Source organism: Oncorhynchus keta, chromosome 33 (assembly GCF_023373465.1).
Source record: "Oncorhynchus keta strain PuntledgeMale-10-30-2019 chromosome 33, Oket_V2, whole genome shotgun sequence".
In the NCBI taxonomy this organism is placed as follows: domain Eukaryota; kingdom Metazoa; phylum Chordata; class Actinopteri; order Salmoniformes; family Salmonidae; genus Oncorhynchus; species Oncorhynchus keta.
The window spans coordinates 20,316,788-20,336,168 of NC_068453.1; the positions used below are offsets into that span (position 1 = coordinate 20,316,788).

The 19,381-nt window shown below is 45.5% G+C and overlaps 1 protein-coding gene across 2 annotated transcripts in view; it reads right to left on the reverse strand.

Annotated features, from left to right (window-relative positions):
- The window catches only part of LOC118366371 (protein lin-7 homolog A), a 40,911-nt gene that overhangs the window by 16,124 nt on the left and 5,406 nt on the right, over nt 1-19,381 (reverse strand). For both annotated transcript variants that reach the window (XM_035748988.2, XM_035748989.2), the window contains exon 2: nt 6,011-6,129. In XM_035748988.2, coding sequence (XP_035604881.2) covers nt 6,011-6,129 — 119 coding nt within the window. The remainder of the gene's footprint in view (nt 1-6,010; nt 6,130-19,381) is intronic.

Below are 19,381 nucleotides of genomic sequence, written 5' to 3' on the forward strand. Positions count from 1 at the left end.
CATGTCGTAGACTACCAGACTTGGTAGTTGGCAGGGTTAGGTTTTTGATTTTCTATTTAAACCTGTATTTTGAGAGTGTTTATTCTTGCAAATACCTTTGTAGATTATGTAGATGTTCATTGGATTTCTTCATCCACCTGGGTCAACCTCTCGCTGTTAATAAACTGCACACTATTTGGTGCCTGATCCTGCTGCCTCCTGCTACTTACTGCCCTTAAGGCTGCTCAAACATCTGGTCCCTATGACAATTAGCATAAGCAAACCGTGATGCATCAGTAAGTACAAGATACTCATAGGACACTGTGGTGTGGCGCTACTACCCCTTTTGGTTTTCTCTCATGTGGGTAACACATGGCACTGAGTAAATAAACTGAAGAGAGTGGAGTTTGGAACGGAGTAGTGAGTGGAGCTAAGACTCTTGGTACTGTAGGTGAATTTCCACTAAGGATTTCCCCCCTGTGTTTTACCAAAAAGTCTCAGATTTGTCTGTTTCCAGCTCCACCGCCCGGCCCCTGGTACTCATTGGGCCATGGCCTCAGTGGACTTGTCCTGACTTGGGGCCAAGGCAAGGACACTGGGGCTTTTCACATTATTTTTCGGGCATTATTTAAAATTATAAACGCAACATGCAACAATTTCAGCGATTTTACTGAGTTAAAGTTCATATAAGGAAATTAGTCAATTGAAATAAATTCATTAGGTCCTAATCTATGGATTTCACATGACTGGGTAGGGGTGCGAGCAGGGGTGCAGCCATGGGTGGGGCTGGGAGGGAACTTGGGAGCCAGGCCCACCCACTGGGGAGGCAGGACCTGCCAATCAGAATGAGTTTTTCCTCACAAAAAGGCTTTTTTACAGACAGAAATACTCCTCAGCTTCATCAGCTGTTCAGGTGTCTGGTCTCAGACGATCCCACAGGTGAAGAAGCCGGATGTGGAGGTCCTGGGTCACACGTGGCCTGCGGTGTGAGACGTACAGCCAAATTCTCAAAACAACGTTGGAGGCGGCGTATGGTAGCGAAATGAACATTACAATTTCTGGCAACAGTTCTGATGGACATTCCTACAGTCAGCATGCCAATTGCATGCTCCCTCAAAACTTGAGACATCTGTGGTATTGTGTTGTGTGACAAAACTGGCCATTTTAGAGTGGCCTTTTATTGTCCACAGCACAAGGTTCGCCTGTGTAATGGTCATGCTGTTTAATCAGCTTCTGATATGCCAAACATGTCAGATGGATGGATTATCTTGACAAAGGAGAAATGCTCAGTAACAGGGATGTAAACATAAACAATTTGAGAGAAACAAGCTTTTTGTGCATATGAAACATTTCTGGGAACTTTTATTTCAGCTCATGAAACATTGGTTGTGGTTCTATTTTTGTTCAGTAATACATAACAATGGCTAACTGTGAACAATGTTTAACACCTTTTCACAAAGCAACTGTTTTGTTTATGCAGAGGTTGTTGACTCTGCTCTTCACAAGTCCTCACTGTCAGCCCTAGCTTCGGAAACACAATGTCCTTAGTACAACTTAAGGAATGGAATCACAACGTCCCTAGTACAACTTAAGGGTGTATACACTAGTGGAACTCTGGTGTTACAGTCAAAAAGCAGTACTTTATTTTTCAGCTGAGCAACTCTTTGATTTCCAATATTGAACACCATCTTGGGACCTTATACCAGGACACCTCTTCCACATCTACAGTGTGTTCTAACCTCCTCTAAAGAAGAGTCAGCATTACGAGCCAATGGAAAGCTTTCAGGTGTAAAAGAGCTATTTTGAGTTGTTTCTATACAGAACATGACATACTGTATCGACACCATTTACAATAACACCCCCAGCGTATAGTATGACATTATCACACCTTCTTCTGGTGATCCAACAGAAACAACTCGAAACATTATGAATGCTCTGACTAGTGTTGCAGTGTTGAACATTACATGATACATTGGCCTACATCCCCATACGGGGTCATGTAATTGTTTGATGTGACTCATATGAGCCCTCATTCGCTGTGTGTTTTAGCCAAGAGCCTTGCGACTGGTCCATTCTATAAACATTTTGTCAGTGCATCGTTTGTCATATAAAGATACAGCATCCATCCATCCCTGTGAGCTTGATTTAAATACACTTAAGATGTATGGACTGTTGTGTATTCAAGGTCTCAGTGGATGCCTTGCTGTGAGTCAGGAGAATCGTGTCTAGGAAACACGTGAACAACAATAAAAGCTATTTCAATTTGTAATTTGCTTAACTATATGCACAAACATCCACGAGTTGAAGTGCAAATTGGATGTACCACTAACTACTGCTGAATTACTCAACAAGCAAATCAAATTCAATTGTAACGTCTCAAACGCTTCTTAAAGAACAACATTGACTTTTTCATTTGCAGTGAATTGTATTGTTTTCTCTGGAATGGAAACTAATAGGGATTTTACTCATCAGCTCACACCTCGGTATGTCTCGACACAAGGAGAGCATGTGTTTTCTGGGCTCAACCATCATTCAATATTTCTGTATGATGAGCTGGAGAAAAACTAAGGCCCTTGCCTCTTTGCGACTTCAAAGTGCTTCATCTGTGTTTCAACAATAAAACAAGTGGTTTCATGTCGCCTGGGTATATCTGACTGATGAAAAACAAAGTCTGTTGGTTAATATGAAAATAAAAGAATAACCGCAATCCAACAACAAAATAAATCAATGGGATTTTGTTTTGAGCAAGCAGTTCACATACAAAAATAAGATATTTGAGCTTTTTAGGTTTACCTTTATGAACCCAGTTGAACTTAGTCTGACAACACTGTTAATGAATGAACATAACCTTCTGTTCTGATAATTCATTGGGGGAAAATAATCTCCAATAGCATAAAGAAAACAGTCACAACATGGAACAAATTGCTGTGTTCTTTTCACTGTTTCACTTTTCACCAGGGAACAAACAGATTCAAAGTGAGGGAGAAAGAGAGTGAGAGAGAAAGAGAGAGAGAGACACAGAGTGAGAAACAGGCAGTGAGAGAGAGATTTGAAAGACTTGCACTCCTGAAGGCATCATTTCTATCTCATTCCCCCTCCTGTTGCTATGCATCCATCTTTACCTCTGAACACTACTTTCTTCCTGTCCCTCCTGAATATACTCTCACTTTCTCTCTTCCCCCTCTCTCTCCTGACTCTCCGGTACACTGGGCGTTTTACCACCCTCCTGAATATACTCTCCCTTTCTCTCTTCCCCCTCGCTCTCCTGACTCTCCGGTACACTGGGCGTTTACCACGGCAGGCATTCATTAACCCAGATCTATCTAACCTCTGTGGAAGGCTCATTGTGCTTGATGGGCTGGGGGATCCCAGTCTTACCGTCCGCCTTACGAGGACGCCACAATGATGGGCTGGGGGCTACCAGTCTTACCGTCAGCCTTACGAGGACGCCACAATGCCTGACAGTGGAGAGAGCTGCCCGGAGGGTGCCTGGCACGACGCGTGTAACCATGGCTCCCCGAGCAAAATGGGGAAGGATGAGACGGAGAGAGAGCTTGAAGAGCTCTCCTTCTCCTCCCTCTAGCTGACTGAGTTTAAAGGGGTCCTTTGGTAGAAGCAAAATGGCATTTAATAACTATTCATTCACAGACCTCCCTCACTCTGTCAGCATGACACAAAAAGAGAATATTAAACACACAGAGATAATTAAATGAAGTGGCTTTCAGCCTTCAGCTCACAGTAAATGTAGTAAGAGACTAAGGTCTGCTCTCAATGGAGCGGCACACAAATCCTTTCCTTTATATGAATTCAAAGTGAGACCCGTATTCATATGCCCTGTTCCATTATCATCAGGCTACTACAACTCTTATGATCACATAATTGATTGAGTTCATTGGAACAGACTATGCTTTTTTTGCAAGGAAAAATTACCTGCATTGTTTTGTGACTAATGAAAGTCATGATTCGATTTCATGTGTGGTTGAATCGTTTGCTCGGGCCTCTCGGATGATTTTCATCAGGACCAGTTCTTGATATGCATAACGCTTTAAGTCAAGCCAACAGCGTGGCTGGAAATCATCATAATCTCCATCATTTCCCGCTGGTTAGCGCTCCCAGTCGTCTTCCCTGGTGTCCTTCCCTTTCCATTTGCAAAGCAGATTGACTCGGACAACTCATTCAGGGACTTTCCCTGAGCTCTGAGATGTCATTGATAGACAAGGCTGGGAAGAGCAACGCTCCTCCTCACTCCATCTCTCTGTAATTGGGGGTCTTTCACCTTAGCAGGCATTTCCATCCCACATCAATTTCCCCTCTCAACAGTTAGCCAGTTAACCCCCTCACCCATAGCTAGGCTGATTCATGTGGCTGTAAATACTATTGACACTGTGAAGAAGGTTTTCAACCGGCTCACCTCTGTGACTTTCTACAGTAGAGACATGATCAAGCTACCCTGGTCTGTGGGATTCTGTGTCTGCTCATCAGACCATGAAATGAGCTTCACAAGCAGATATGAGATGAGGGGAACAAATCTAATTGCTCAATTATAATACCTGGTGGCCCCAGCTCAACGCAGAATAGGTCATCTGCATTAATGAAATTACACGCAGGTGAATCCCAATACCGAGCAACTATACATGGCTCTGACACAACCCTTAATCTTCCTGTAATAGCTGTGGAGGAAATGATTTAATGACCTACTATGTTGTTTAATTGAACATACTATGCTGTTTTTACTTGGAGAATTGTCCTTTGTTATACATTAGTATTTTTCTGATACAGGCTTGTCTTGTGTGACTTAGTCATTTGTCTGGGTGTACAGATAAGAGCCGTTTAGGTGTGACTGCAGTATGTGACATTATGGAACCTAGACGTGTGGAAACAAAATGCAGGACGGAACAGACAACGTTCAGTGGTTGTTATTGATTGCTTCATTTTTGCAAATCTAATAATAAAGTTGTTTTGAAGAATACAGTCTCTCTCCTTTTGGTTAGAATCCCCACGACGTGGCTCTCTCAACTACAAAGATTTCCCATCTGCAGACATATTCCAGAGACAGAACAGGGGCCAGATGAGGGCAAATGTGATTACATTACGATTAACTCGCCAATGTAGCTCAAAAAGGCTCAGCAGTCTAGTCCTGCTATGTCAGGGTATTAAGAGCGAGCCGCAGGGAAGTGTTTTTTACGATGCTCGTCACTATCCATTGTCCGGGAGAAATGTGCGTAGAATCATTTGCATGTGTAATAAAAGTGAATACAGGGGTTGTGACCGCATGTTGGATTGTAAACACATGCGACACAGCACGTATGGCAAGGTATTGCTCAGACATGGGAGTATTTATTGTCTTGGGAGGCTGTTAAAACCACTGACATGAACGCCACAGCTGTTGAATGTTGCTGGTAACGACCACTCATCTTCACTCCCCAGCTCCTCTAGCAGTCAGACCTCTACGAGAAAGAGCCATTCTGCACCGTGGCAAAGTGTCAGCTCACACAAGAACGTAATTGACTGGAAACTATGGCCGGTCAGCCTCTGCAACCAATCCAAGCGGATCCTCTCTAGTTTCCCTGGTGACTGGATGTTTTGTTGGTGGTTGAAGTGTTTCTCTCGCTCTTTCCCTCTCAATGACCAGCTGTTGTAAAAGAGTCTGTAGGGTGCTGCCTAGCTGCTACTCCTGGCAGAGACATGACGCCTCCCCCACCACCAGGCAGCACCAGGCTCCAGTGTCTTTGCCTGACTCCCAGGCCAGGCTTCTCTCATCCTGCTGTCCAATGAAAGGGCCAGCCCACCCTGACATTTCCTCTAGTAGATTACATTTCCTACTAGATGACCTCAGTCTGAGAATTGATGGCCCTTACTCTTCAGTCTGTGTGTCTGAGCTGACCATGTCTGGGAAAACATCCCTAAAAGTCTGCATTGTTGTGTAGCCACATGTATTCATTCAAATAACCATCAGTCACCTGTGGTCAATTTCCCTGTGTTGGCAGGAGCAAAAGGACCCTGGGGCCGTGGTGCAGGGGAATCGACTCACCTCTCGAATGGCTGTGCAGAACTCACTCTGCAACACCAACTTCAGGGACTGCAGCTTGTGACCCGGGACGTCTCCGGACTCCTGTAGCTTCTCCAGCAGCTCAATCGCCCTGGCTACATCTGACACACACACAGAGAGACAGAGAGAGAGACAGAGAGAGAGACAGAGAGAGAGACAGAGAGAGAGACAGAGAGACAGAGAGAGACAGAGAGAGACAGAGAGAGACAGAGAGAGAGTGAGAGAGAAAGGTAGAGAGCGGTGGAGAAAGTCAGAGAGAGAGCGAGAGAGGGGGTAAGAAGGGAAGAAAAATGCCCCATTGAATTACATTAACAGCAGAGCCTTGAAAAAGAAGTCCGGAGCGAATCGATAGAGAGGATAATGGCAAAAAACTGAGTCAGGGCCAAGGGGATCAAGAGAGAGAGAGAGAGAGAGAGAAAGCAATCCCAGCGTAGTTTGTATTAGGCCTGCTCCACGCATGAGAAAATGGGGGGTGGACTTCAAGGTAGAGCATCGTTCCGTTCAAAGCGAGCGAATCATGGCATGAGCGGGCACCGCGGTCATTAGATCCTTTTAAAACAAACCCATGATGCCCTAAGTTAAAGACTTTGACTCCTATGTCTAGTAAACTCTCCACTCCTAATTATCATCCCCTGAAAAAATCCAGCATAAAACAGATTATTTTCAGGAAAAAATGATAGAAATGAGAGTACATGCTGTAAGGGGAGAGGAGGGATTTGATGCTTAGCCTAATCGTTGGGTCAGTTGTTTTAGAAGAAACAAAATAAAAAGCAGTTGGTGGATAATGTGCATCTGTCAACCCTTTATCCCTTCAGCATGTGCAAAAACCAAACTACACAGTTTGCAACCAGCGAGTCGCTGGAAAATGATCAAACCACTTGTAATCGACTACAGATATTCGATTTTTCATACCCAGCTTGATGTCGAACACAGTGACACAGTCCCAATCAGAAGAAATAGCAAGATTATGTTTTGGAGTTGATAATATAGTTTAGATGTTAAAAATCTAAAAATGTCAAATCGTTAAGTGAGTCTACTTTATTAATCCAAGAAATATCCAACTATTTGTAGCTCAACTATATGTAGACTATATACATTCTTTGAATAGCAAATGTATACAGAGGCTAAGGTCAAGGATTCTGAACAATCTTAAACACCATTACCCTGGTGTTGAACTAGCGCCACGCTCTGTACAACACCAATAGAGAGAGGTAAACAACCGACGATGTTTACAAACATCACGCCGAACCCAGGGAGGCTGGACTGAGGGAAGACAATCTAGTTTAACCCGGTGAGGCAGAGAGGATGCAGAAAAGCTATTACTGTTTACAGACCTAGGGCGAACAAGGTAAGAGGAGGGAGAACTGCATACACAGAACCTGTGGTTCTTTAGGCAGGTTTGTTTTGTGCCCGTATTTAAGCAGTCAAACAAGGGCACAACATTTACTGTTAGTACACAAGTATACATGGAGAAAGAACATGATACCCAGAGTACCAGCGTGGATTACATTAAACCAGAAGAAATGGTGGGGTCAATTTCCATCAGGATTGGTTACTGCAAGCCACAAAGTGTTGTCAGGGAGATCTTTACAGGGCATTCATCACCCTAATTCCACGACTCCACTCAGCATCTTCTGTAATGATGGCCAAGTGTCAGCCAAGATAATATCACATAGAATGTTCTATAGGATGTGCAAAAAATATATGTTTTATTGTCACGTACACCGGATAGGTGCAGTGAAATGGATTTTTTACAGGGTCAGCCATAGCAAATTAAGGTTTACGTGCCTTGCTCAAGGGCACATCGGCTGATTTTATTTCACCTTTTCGGCTCAGGTATTGTTAGGGATTTCCTCCTCTTCTTCCGAAGAGGAGAGGCGAAAAGGATCAGAGGACCAATACGCGGCGTGGTAAGTGTCCATGGTTCTTTTAAAAGGAAATAGTCCACATGAACAACTGAATACAAAACATGGAAAACCTAAACATCCTTTTTTTTATAAAAAATAATTTATTATCTTCAATACCATTCATTCTTTACAACACATAATTTTCATACATACTCAAATAATGGTATTTTAATTAAACTAATTCAACTAAACAGAAACCCCAAACAAAACCTCAGGGGAGCATCTTCCCTCCCCGTCACCCTACAAAATACCTTTCCCTATCTCCCCGTCCCTAATCTATCCCCTTACAAATCTAAATGACACCCAGCCCTAAACCCCCCTTCCACCTCTCCCTAGCAGCATGCTGCCCCCACTTCCTCTCCTCCCTCTTCATCCTCCCCCTCAAATCTCCTTCCACCCTCCTCACTATCCCTTCCAACCCCCAATCTCTCCCTGTCTTCACCATGTTCTGCCTTGCTTCCCACAGCCCCCGTTTAAAGAGACTCATGAGAAGCCAGAGCAGAAACCTGTCCCTATCCGTCCCTCTCGCTCTCCCTACACCCCTCTCTAATCTGGCCCACGTCAATACAAAATCCCCCTTTACCAAACCTAACAACACCCGTGCCCTAGCCCATACTACTCCGGCAAAGGCACAGTCCCAAAAGACATGGCGCACACTCTCCTCTCTGCCACAAGAGGATCTTGGACAGGTGGGGGATTGCACCAAATTATACCGGTACATGATGGAACATACCGGCAAGCACTTATGGAGGCTCAACCAATTCAGGTCCTTGAGCCTGTTGTCCAGACCCCGCGCCTGCACTCCCTCCCAGACCACTTCCGAGATGCCCACTACAGGCGCCGGACTCCCTGCCTTTCTGACCTCCTCGTACAGGTGCCTGTGATCTAAACCTACTCGGGCAACTTCAACCTCAGGGTGCGCACGCAGCCACATGACCAAAATGCCACGGCAGCTGTTCCGCCCGAGGACCCGTGTTAGACCACACCATTACGCTTCTCGCCTGATATGAGAAGAACACCCGCAGGAGGTAACCGGACGGGTGTATCACTGGCTGAGCAAGCTCCATTAACAAGAAAGAAACAAAAATTGTGTCCAGCTTGAGGGGGAAATGTGGTACCCCCCTACCTCCCTCCCCGATGGGACAGATCATGCGTGCCCTGGCGACCCACTCGCACCTGCCACTCCACATGAACTGAAACACAAGCCTCACTAGAAGCCTCCTCAGACAAGCCGGCAATGGTTAGATGTACGCCAAATACAAAAGAGACGGCAACACATCCACCTTTAGGACCAGGACTTTGCCCATAAAAGACAAATACCTAGCCTTCCACATTGCTAGCTTCCTCTGTACCACTGCGATACGCATGTTCCATTCACAGAGAGATAACCCCCCAGGCACATCCGTTCTACCGCGCCATCTTCTGAAAAACTTGACGGAAGACTTTGCATGGTTCAGAACTGCTCCCGACGCTCGGGTGAAATCCCCAAAGATGGCAAGGGACCTTGTCAGGCACGAGTCCTTGCACAGCAGCAAGGAAGTGTCGTCGGCGCACTGCGTCATCTTAACACGCAGCCCACCACTTCCAGGGATCAGCAAGCCTTCCACGCCTGTGTCTGCCCTAATGGCAGCCCCCAGAGGCTCCATGTACAGAACGAAGAGGAGAGTCGAGTGGGCACCCCTGCCTGACCCCAGACGAGAGGTCAAAAACGTCACCCAAGTGACTATTTACACTAACTCGGCACCCCGCTCCGACATATAATGTACGAATCCATCCTATGAACTTCACTCTGAATAAAAAGGATCTATTCACGCGATCGAAGGCTTTCGCCTGATCTAGCGCTGCTACCATTAAAGGCAGTCCTCTATCTTCAACCCAAGCGATGGAGTCGCTGATTAACTGTAGGTTCCATCTAATAGAGCGTCCCTCTACCCCGCACGTCTGATGCTCATGGACGACGTAGGGAAGGGCTGTGCGCAACCGGTCTGCTAAAACCTTTGCAAGTAGCTTGTAATCTACACACAGCATGGTCAACGGCCGCCAGTTGCCAAGGTCTGTTACTTCCCCCTTCTTATATAAAAGTGACAGCACACCAACAGCCATTGATCCCCCCGGGATCCCCGTCTCAAGGATGGCCTTCAAGACTTCTAGGGCCACTGGTCCAAGTATACCCCAAAACTTGAGATAAAACTCAGCTGGCAGCCCATCCATCCCAGGCACCTTTCCTTTTCCCATCCTCCAAAGAGCGCTCTCAACCTCTTCTAGTGAGATCTGGGCCTCCATCACTTCTCTAATGTCCTCCGGCAACCGCCTGGACAAGTGTTCTAAAAACACATTTCCCTGCTCTACATCTATTTCCCTTTCCTTAAATAAACATTGGAAATGATCAGTTGTCACCCTAACCATATCCTCTGGTTCTCTAACTATACTACCATTTTCTTCCCTAACACCATGCATTACCTTCCTACTCTGTCTGGCCCTAACCGACTTAAAGAACATAGCAGAATAAGTATCATTATGTTCTAGAAAGCCACTATGCGCACGTTCCAGGAAAGCTCGAGCCTTCCGCTCCTGCAACTCCCTGAGCTGCGCCTTTAGGGTTGCGGATCTCTCCCAGTCAAACGACCCGCTGAGGTTGCCTGCCTCGTATTCGAGTTCAATTAACCGTTGGATACGATCTACCTCCCTCCTCTCCTCCATTTTTTTCCTCTTGCAATACCCTATTATAAAAGCCCTAATCCTCACCTTAACTAATTCCCACCACTAACACCCTCTCGCACATGGACCGGAGGCCTTCAAGCCTCCAAAAGAAACCATAAAACCTGTCAATAAAAGCCTGCTCCTCCAGCACATCCCGATCTAACTTCCAGTACCCCCTACCAAAGAGGCAGACTGGCGACCCCACCTGCAGGAGCACCCCGTCGTGATCCGAAAAGAAAACAGGCAACAGCCGCCCAGACAAGTTACCCAAAGACCTGGGTACAAAAATATAGTCAAGCCTCCGCTCAACCCCCCTGGAGTTGCGCCATGTAGGACCATCCATTTTCGGAGTAGTGTGCAGACCACCATCTACCAGACAATGGCAAGCCATTAGCCTGGCAATGGCACCTGCACTGCTATCCCCCCCTATTCCTAAATCCGTATTAAAATCCCCCCCTATCACTAATTTCCCATTTGTGACACACAGGGGCGTCAGACAGTCCACCATCTCCCTCCTGTCTGCCACTACCTGTGGCCCATACACCACCACTAATCTAAATTTACAATCCCTTATCGTGACATCCACCCCTATAACCCTCCCCTGCATTACCACAAAAGAATCCTCCACTTTTACCTCCTTGTGCCCACACAAAATCCCTACCCCCAATGAGTGCATCCCCCCCCAATACCCCAAACCGACTCCCCCTTGTCCCACTCCCTCTTAAACCTACTAACATCCCCTCCATCCCTCAGGTGAACCTCCTGTAAAAAACAAAAATCAAACCCCACACCCTCCAAATAACTAAAAACCGCCCTCCTCTTAACAAAATCCCTTAAACCCCTTACATTTAAACTAACAAAAGTAAAATTAGACCCCATGAAAAAATAAAAACATGTAATACACTCAAATTCTAAACCCAGACAGAAAAAAATAAAAACAGGAGACTCACCAGATGCTCCCCTGCTCCATATCTACTGGTGAGAACACCATCCGTACTCCCGACATCCCCCCCTCTTCCTCCAACTCACCAACCCAGGATGCAGGAAAAGTGTTTGGCTCCGGGGTGCCCTGCACCCTGGGTCTACCCCCACACTCCTCCCCCTCCCCAGTGCTGCAGCTGGTTTGGGGAAAAACATTTGGGGAGGCTGAGTCCCCAAACAAAAAACTCCCCACCTCCTCCTGTACCCAGTCCTGAGTCTTGTTAGGTGTGTCCCCACCCAACAGAAGTTGAGGGCCTGGGGAAACCAGCAGAAACCCAGAGGTTTCTCCCACCCCCATCACTCTCTTGGCCATCCCCTCCCCTCACTGTCGGCCAATCGCACCCTCCTCTTCATTCTCTTCTTTGGTGATGGCGGCAGTGGAGAGATACCACCCTCCCCCTCTGCCAGCTCCTCCACCATACCCCTCATCTCTTCCACCAGGGCACTTCCCCCCCAGTCCACTTGCTCTTCCACCGTCTCCTTCTCCACCACTCCTCCCTCACTTTCTTCTCTCTCATGCTCCTCCACTCGGTTGCCTTCTTCCGCCGCTTTTCCTGGTTCTCCTACTCCCGTGCCTTCCGTTTCCTTCTCTCTTCCATCCGCCGCTTCTTGCTCCTCCTCCTTCCTTGTGGCCTTCCCCTCTGGACCTGTACTCTGGTCATGAGGCGTGCTTCCTTCCCCTCCTCTTCTTCCCCCATCCCCCGCTCCTGCTCCCCCCCCAGCCGCAGACGCATACGACCTCTGACGAGCCGGGCACCCCCGCCACAGGTGTGCTGACGAGCCACACCCATGGTACGTCTTAGGCTTGTCACAATCCCTCGCCTCGTGATCCTCAGATGCACAAAATCTGCATTTTCTTGTACTGCACGAGGCGAATATGTGACCGTAGGCCATACAGCGCCTGCAAAATGGGGGCTGACGTGCATAAAACAACGTCCCCCTGTCAGCCCCTAGGGAGAACATAGCAGGAGGATGGAGGTAGCCACCATGTCCCTTTGGGTCCTCTCTGAGGAGGGCCTGGAAGCCTCTCCTCCCATTCCAAAACCAAAAGGGAGTCTTTGAGGTGCCTTGCTGAGAAGACGTTATCCATGTATCTCCCCAGAAAAGCCCTCACCTCTTCGTCCTTAACGTAAGGGTTATAAATGTTGACAGTTACAACCCTAAAGTTATTCTTCACCAGGCTTGTTATTTCGTAGTGGCACATCGGCCTCTCACCTCCCACTGCTCTTGCCCTTCTCAGGATATCATCGTGTTTTTCCTCTGTATATAGTGCCACGTCGTATGCTCCCTCCAACGAGTTGCCTTGGAAACAAAACATGTCCTTCACCATCAGCTTTAGAATCCCCATTAATATTATCCTTCCAAAAGATTCCCGTCCTAAAGGCTCCAACTCCTTTTCCTTCCAAGCAAACCGAATCGTGTTGGCCAGCCCAATCCCAGGGACCGACCGTGTTGATGTATTTAGCACCATCTCCGAAAGGAGAATGGCACTCGTTCTCTTCTCTTCCAAAACAAGGAAAAAAGAAAACCAAAGTGACTGAGCTTATCTTGTAACAACTAACACAGAGACAGGAACAATCACCCACGAAACACTCAAAGAATATGGCTGCCTAAATATGGTTCCCAATCAGAGACAACGATAAACACCTGCCTCTGATTGAGAACCACTCCAGGCAACCATAGACTTTGCTAGATAACCCCACTAACCACAATCCAATGACCTACAAAAAACCCCAAGACAAAACACACCACATAAATACCCATGTCACACCCTGGCCTGACCAAAATAATAAAGAAAACACAAAATACTAAGACCAGGGCGTGACAGGTATTCGAACCAGCGACTTTTCAGTTACTGGCCGAACACTCAAAGCTTAGGCTGAGACTCGGTGTGGGTGGTATAGTCCACCCTAGAGGCAGGTTGTTGCCTGAAATGTCAGACTTGGTCAAGAACCCGAAACTACGGGGAGACGAGAGCAGAATTACAGCTGGTCCATAGGGAGTCGAACACAGGAAAGGGGACACTTTTCTCTAAACCTGTGAGTGTGTATGGAGGGATAAAACAGTATTCATTACTACTTTACATTACCCCTGCAACAGAGCTCTGCAATGGTAATGTAGCTAATGTACATAATTTCCATCAGATTTAATAAGCGTCCAATGAGTCCGTAAGTAAGGTGAATGAGGTTGTACAATATTGTGCACCATATCTGTAAAAAAGAGAGTTAGCATTTCACTAATGAGTGGCCAGTAATCTGCTGGTATTATTCCAAGCAGCCTGGTTAGTTTTATGAGTGTTTATTTCTCATTATAGCGAGGTCAGGGCCAGATCAGGAGAGATTTTGCCTTCTCTCATTTGCCCATTACCACCAATTTCTTCATCCTCGTCAAGGTCTCTGATGAGGCCTCCAACATCGAGCAACGCTTCAACGATTAAGATTTCTAAAACATTTTTGTTTATAGATGGGATTTCTCGGGAGGTCAGTTTTTGTACTTTGACACAGATCAAAAACAATAGTTGGGAGTCTCCACCTGTTCAGCACCACTTTCAAGTAGTTTGGCTTTCAACTTCGGTCTGGGGAATTAAATAAATGCATTCTTTGAAATAAACTGGGTTATAGGCTAAGAAGCTATTTTGTAAAAGTAAAGCAAACCGTGTTTGGTTGCTAAAGGGAAGGATTTCGACCGGGTATCAAGTTGTTTGAAAGGAGAAAGAGAAGAAGATCTGGCAGTCCGGAAAGGAAATGTTTTAGGCTACAAGCAATCAAAGGCAGTAATTTAGACCTTCATTTGAATATCAAAAATATCACAAATACCGTAACGAGGCCATATGTGTCATGCCCCATCTCCCCTATTCAGACTGTCCAGTGTCTATGACCAATCAGCCAACACCCCAGCAGTGAATAGGGATTGTTGCTACCAGATGTGACAGTTGTTATCCCCCTAAACCAGAGATGAGGGCTAGACTACAGCAGAGCCTCTCCTGCTCCTAGAGTTATTACAGGTAATCGGTCATAAAAGCCTCTCCTCTCCAACAGTCGTTAAACCCACTGGCTACAGGTCATCTACAAGTCTCTGCTTGGTAAAGCCCCGCCTTATCTCAGCTCACTGGTCACCATAGCAGCACCCACTCGTGGCACGCGCTCCAGCAGGTATATCTCACTGGTCACCCCCAAAGCCAATTCCTCCTTTGGTCGTCTTTCCTTCCAGTTCTCTGCTGCCCATGACTGGAACGAATTGCAAAAATCTCTGAAGCTGGAGACTCACATCTCCCTCACTAGCTTTAAGCACCAGCTGTCAGAGCATATTACAGATCACTGCACCTGTACATAGCCCATCTGTAAACAGCCCATCTATCTACCTACCTCATCCCCATACTGATATTTATTTATTTATTTATTTTGCTCCTTTGCACCCCAGTAACTCTACCTGCACATTCATCTTCTGCCGATCTACCATTCCAGTGTTTAATTGCTATATTGTAATTACTTCGCCATCATGGCCTAGTTATTTCCTTAACTTAGCTCATTTGCACTCACTGTATATAGACTATTTGTTTTATTTTGTTCTACTGTATTATTGACTGTATGTTTTGTTTATTTCATGTGTAACTCTGTGTTGTTGTATGTGTCGAATTGCTACGCTTTATCTTGGCCAGGTCGCAGTTGCAAATGAGAACTTGTTCTCAACTAGCCTCCCTGGTTAAATAAAGGTCAAATAAAAATAAAATAAATAAATAAATAAAAAGTTGCATTTCATTTGCTGCATGGTGACACATATCATGCCCATCATCCACCCTGCTTCCCTTGGTCTGCTAGCTCATCCACTCTACAAGCACTTGTCGTGTCGATTTGTTTCAATAAGTAGATGGCTATTTGTGGACAGAATGTCTTGGACAGACCATGGATAGTGTTGTGTGATAATTGGTGTAGAACATGCAGCAGTAATAGAACACCATCCAGTCCTGTGAGGAGGTGCCTACGTCAGGCATTTCTGCTGGAATCCTGTATTTTGTCTACGGTGTGAGGAGTGAGACATCAAATGGTTTCCTCTGTGTGTGATCTAAGGGGTATAAACCCCCAGGGTATAAGATTTGCTTGGCAGCCCTGGGTGATTTGCTGGTTCAATAACTATGGGAATCCAGGTACAGAGTTATGTCACATCCACATAGCTTTGTCTGCAACGACTCCCAAATAAGACACGTTATAATGACGCATCACATCAAATCCCTGTGTGGTGCATTCAGCCACATCACCTAGGAGACCAAGTGAGACCAAGTCCTTACTAATCTGACCTTATAGTTGGCTATGTAGACACACACAGACCAGTAAAACCATGGTCATATTGAGCTACACCACCACTAGCATCAACATTATACCCTGACTACACCGCTTGTGTCGCGTGTGCGAGCGTTGCAAAATAAATTTAGAAATCTATATTATTCAATTATTGCACACACACACTGCTCGCGCGTGCCAACAAGCATCTGCGTTGCCAAGGGCTAAAATCTGGCCCAGTTCTACTTGTGACGCAGATCGCGCTGCAAGTCCTGCCTCTCCCATCTCCTCATTGGTTTATAGAAGCAGGTACCCACATGCCATCTCCTCATTGGTTATACCCACATGGGTGACTGAAAGATGAACGAGGTCGGTGGCGGTAATGCACCTAATTTATGAAAGCTGCCAATCGCAATATAAAGTCCAGAGAAGAAAAGGCCTGGAAGGAGGAGAGATGACTAGAAACAATTCGGTTTACCGTTTTATGTGTGGATTAATTGTTGGAGTAGAGGACCTTGTGCATTTCAGGTAAAATTACAACTCAATGTTTATATCCCAGGACAAATTAGCTAGCAACAGCAAGCTAGCTAAATAGGACAAATTAGATAGCAAGTGCAAGCTAGCTAAATTGCCATAAACGTGTAACGCTTTTCGACCTGTCCCCAAATTAATGTAATTGGTTCAGAGTTTGTTTTGATATTTTAACCTGCGTGTCGTGATCGCGTTTGGTGTGAGGGGGACAAAATTAATTAATGCACGATGGCGCACACGCGCAGCCGGTTTGGGTTCCGTGTTGCTGTCCCTCAGCCTACAATGCTACTAAAAAGGAAAACTGCTCTGTAAGAGTAGCTCTACACACCACTAAGAATACCATCACCGCCCACATGGCGTGGCCTGTTACCAAGCCGGAGCCACTCCATGAATAACTACAGTACATCTGGAGGGTAACACACAGTCAGCCAACACCAACCTGGCCTGCCTTACTAACTAACACTCCAACCCATCTGAGAGAGGAACTTGAGAGTATGCATGGATCTGGCCCCCTCTCTCTCTCTCTCTCTCTCTCTCTCTCTCTCTATTCCACTTCATTATAAGAACGTGGCTCAGTGAAGCCCCAGGATAGGATACCAGTCCTGTAGGCCTACAGATCTCCTCTCTTTGGATTTCCTCACTCCACTGAGATGGATTCATTTCAAACCAATGGAAGTCAGTGGTTGGAATCCACTCAACTACTAAGTCATTAGCATCCTCCTCGTCGTTCCTCTTCTCCACACTCCAATGAGATGGATTCACTCAACTACTAAGTCATTAGCATCCTCCTCGTCGTTCCTCTTCTCCACACTCCAATGAGATGGATTCACTCAACTACTAAGTCATTAGCATCCTCCTCGTCGTTCCTCTTCTCCACACTCCAATGAGATGGATTCACTCAACTACTAAGTCATTAGCATCCTCCTCGTCGTTCCTCTTCTCCACACTCCAATGAGATGGATTCACTCAACTACTAAGTCATTAGCATCCTCCTCGTCGTTCCTCTTCTCCACACTCCAATGAGATGGATTCACTCAACTACTAAGTCATTAGCATTCTCCTCGTCGTTCCTCTTCTCCACACTCCAATGAGATGGATTCACTCAACTACTAAGTCATTAGCATCCTCCTCGTCGTTCCTCTTCTCCACACTCCAATGAGATGGATTCACTCAACTACTAAGTCATTAGCATTCTCCTCGTCGTTCCTCTTCTCCACACTCCAATGAGATGGATTCACTCAACTACTAAGTCATTAGCATCCTCCTCGTCGTTCCTCTTCTCCACACTCCAATGAGTGGATTCACTCAACTACTAAGTCATTAGCATCCTCCTCGCCGTTCCTCTTCTCCACACTCCAATGAGATGGATTCACTCAACTACTAAGTCATTAGCATTCTCCTCGTCGTTCCTCTTCTCCACACTCCAATGAGTGGATTCACTCAACTACTAAGTCATTAGCATCCTCCTCGCCGTTCCTCTTCTCCACACTCCAATGAGATGGATTCACTCAACTACTAAGTCATTAGCATTCTCCTCGTCGTTCCTCTTCTCCACACTCCAATGAGATGGATTCACTCAACTACTAAGTCATTAGCATTCTCCTCGTCGTTCCTCTTCTCCACACTCCAATGAGACTTCAGTCCCCTTGGCGCTTCACCAACTCTAGAGATGGACTCAAGGGGTCCAGATGTGTGCAACATCTGTGGGACTCAACCCTCCTCCACGAAATGAAAATATTCACAGAGCAGTTACTGTATGTTCAGCTTTAACGCCGACACAACGGCAAATCAATGTTGCCATTAGATCATCTGCAAGGCATGTTTGCAAAAAATAAAAAATCCACTTGACACATATTTTCAAGGGAAGACAGGTGTCCAGGTGATACTGCTGCTCTTATTGGAGGTGTCATTGAGGATGGGAGCAAGAGATGAAAAACAATGGTTGTTAAAAGTTAATTTACATTTATTCAATCTGTGAAGTTGGAGAGGCATGTTTCTTGCCTCGGTATTCTATAACTAAATAAAGTATGAAACACCAGTACATTGCTATGCATTGAGTAGTCAGGAACGTTGATGCTACTAGCCAAACATCTGACCTAGTTTAACTTCTCTTTGCCACACAGCAGTGAGAACACATTACCATTGCCTGATTGGTTGAGCTGAAAGTAACGAGACGTGTTCTTTGGAGCGGTCACATAGGGCTCTCATCTACCATTTTCTATTTCAACAATCACTGGTTAATGACACATTTCTCTATTTGAAAGGTTTATCATCCGTCTCCAATTACAACAGAGAGTGAAGCAAACTGACTGTTTACTGAAATCCCTGTGGCCAACTTGAACCAAAATGATACTATGCGTCCTTCAGTGTACGTATGAATATATTCTTAATGGGCCGACGTATGTGTCCCTAACAGTAATAAAGACAGAAGTAAAAGCAATAGAACAAAGGCCAATATAAATCATATCTGAATTCTTTGTGGGAAAGATTTCTTGAGGCAGCCAACAAATAAAATATTTATGCTAATTCTAATTCATGTTCTAAGGCAACGATGAAGGTGTTTTAGAGAGTACCCAACTTTGGGAGAGAAATATTCTTGAAAGTGCTGTTGAAGTGTTACTGAAAGCAGTGTCCTCTAAAAGAGCCATTTCCAAGAGGAATCAATTAATTAATAGTGCGTATCTAAGAAGCTATTAGTCCACTAAAGTCTGTTTCTGTGACTGAAAATGTAAAGACGTTTAGTGGTAAATCTGTTTCTGTGACTGACAATGTAAAGACGTTTTGTGGTAAATCTGTTTCTGTGACTGACAATGTAAAGACGTTTAGTGGTAAATCTGTTTCTGTGACTGACAATGTAAAGACGTTTAGTGGTAAATCTGTTTTTGTGACTGACAATGTAAAGACGTTTAGTGGTAAATCTGTTTCTGTGACTGACAATGTAAAGACGTTTAGTGGTA